The following is a 1,078-nucleotide window of genomic DNA, read 5'->3' on the forward strand; positions in this document are numbered from 1 at the left end:
AGTCATTATGTGTGGGTGGTTGGAGGGCGCCACTGGTTTTCTTTTCTTTCCTTCTGTTGTTTCTGTCTATCTGTTTATATTTGTCCCGCCCTGCACTTTATGACCGTTATTGTGTTGGTGTGCTTCTGTTTACTCAAACTCAAACTATCCTGATGAGATCATTAACAGTGTGTGCCTGCAAACTTGTATGTGCGTGCGCGTGACTGAATGTCATTATGTGTGTGTGTGTATGTGCGTAGTGTATGTGTGTGTGTGTGTGTGTGTGTGTGTGTGTGTGTGTGTGTGTGAGTGCGTGAGTGTGTGTGTGTGTGAGAGTGGGTGTGTGTGTGCTTCGAAAATACATTATAACTAATTGTAGATAATGCTTACACAGCAATCCATTAAACGAACATTAATCCTCCGGAGATAGTCCACTTCGACCTTGCTTGTCAAGGATCGATCTTTTATTCTCAGCAGTAAAATAAATAGATATTTGACGAATGAATTTATTATTTTTCCTACATATTAATTATGAATCGACCCCATGGCTTTTGATAACAATGCAGAGAGTCTGTCTAACCGTTACATAACTCACAACTATACATACATCATTCAAAACTAAATTTTATCTGGGATTTTTTAAATATTGTCTTTTCTAAAGTACCCACCAGTTCTTTCCATTTCTTCAAGGTTTTCGACTTGGACACCTGCAACACGCCCACAACGGCCTTAACCCTGGGGCTCTTCATCTGTTCCAGCAAGCTGTAAAGAAGAGACAGAGCAATAATATTAGCAAATAATGTGTTGTTTGCATCCAATAGATATAAAAGTATTAAATCCTTAAGGGTGCAATTTAGGAGGTCAACAACTTCGAACTCGTGGGACACGTCTAATTAGAAAAATTATTGGGATACTCCATTAAATACCTTCCTGCCTGAGATTTTACTGTACGCCTTGGGCGTACGTGGCAAAGATCCAATCACAGCATCATACAACGCCCCAGCACAAAGACTGAGATACTCTATATGAAAATTCTCCCCATTAGAGAATCAAACCTTCTCTTTCTCTCTCTCTCTCTCTCTCTCTCTCTCTCTCTCTC

General features: G+C 40.0%; 1 protein-coding gene across 1 annotated transcript in view; it reads right to left on the minus strand.

The window, feature by feature from the left end:
• LOC101861328 (dynein heavy chain 5, axonemal) overlaps nt 1-1,078 on the minus strand; it is a gene marked incomplete in the record, with an annotated part of 153,119 nt that overhangs the window by 84,595 nt on the left and 67,446 nt on the right. Inside the window, 1 exon segment of the mRNA XM_013081818.1 lies at nt 648-741. Coding sequence (XP_012937272.1) covers nt 648-741 — 94 coding nt within the window.

This window comes from Aplysia californica, unplaced genomic scaffold (genome assembly GCF_000002075.1).
Source record: "Aplysia californica isolate F4 #8 unplaced genomic scaffold, AplCal3.0 scaffold00001, whole genome shotgun sequence".
Lineage (NCBI taxonomy): Eukaryota > Metazoa > Mollusca > Gastropoda > Aplysiida > Aplysiidae > Aplysia > Aplysia californica.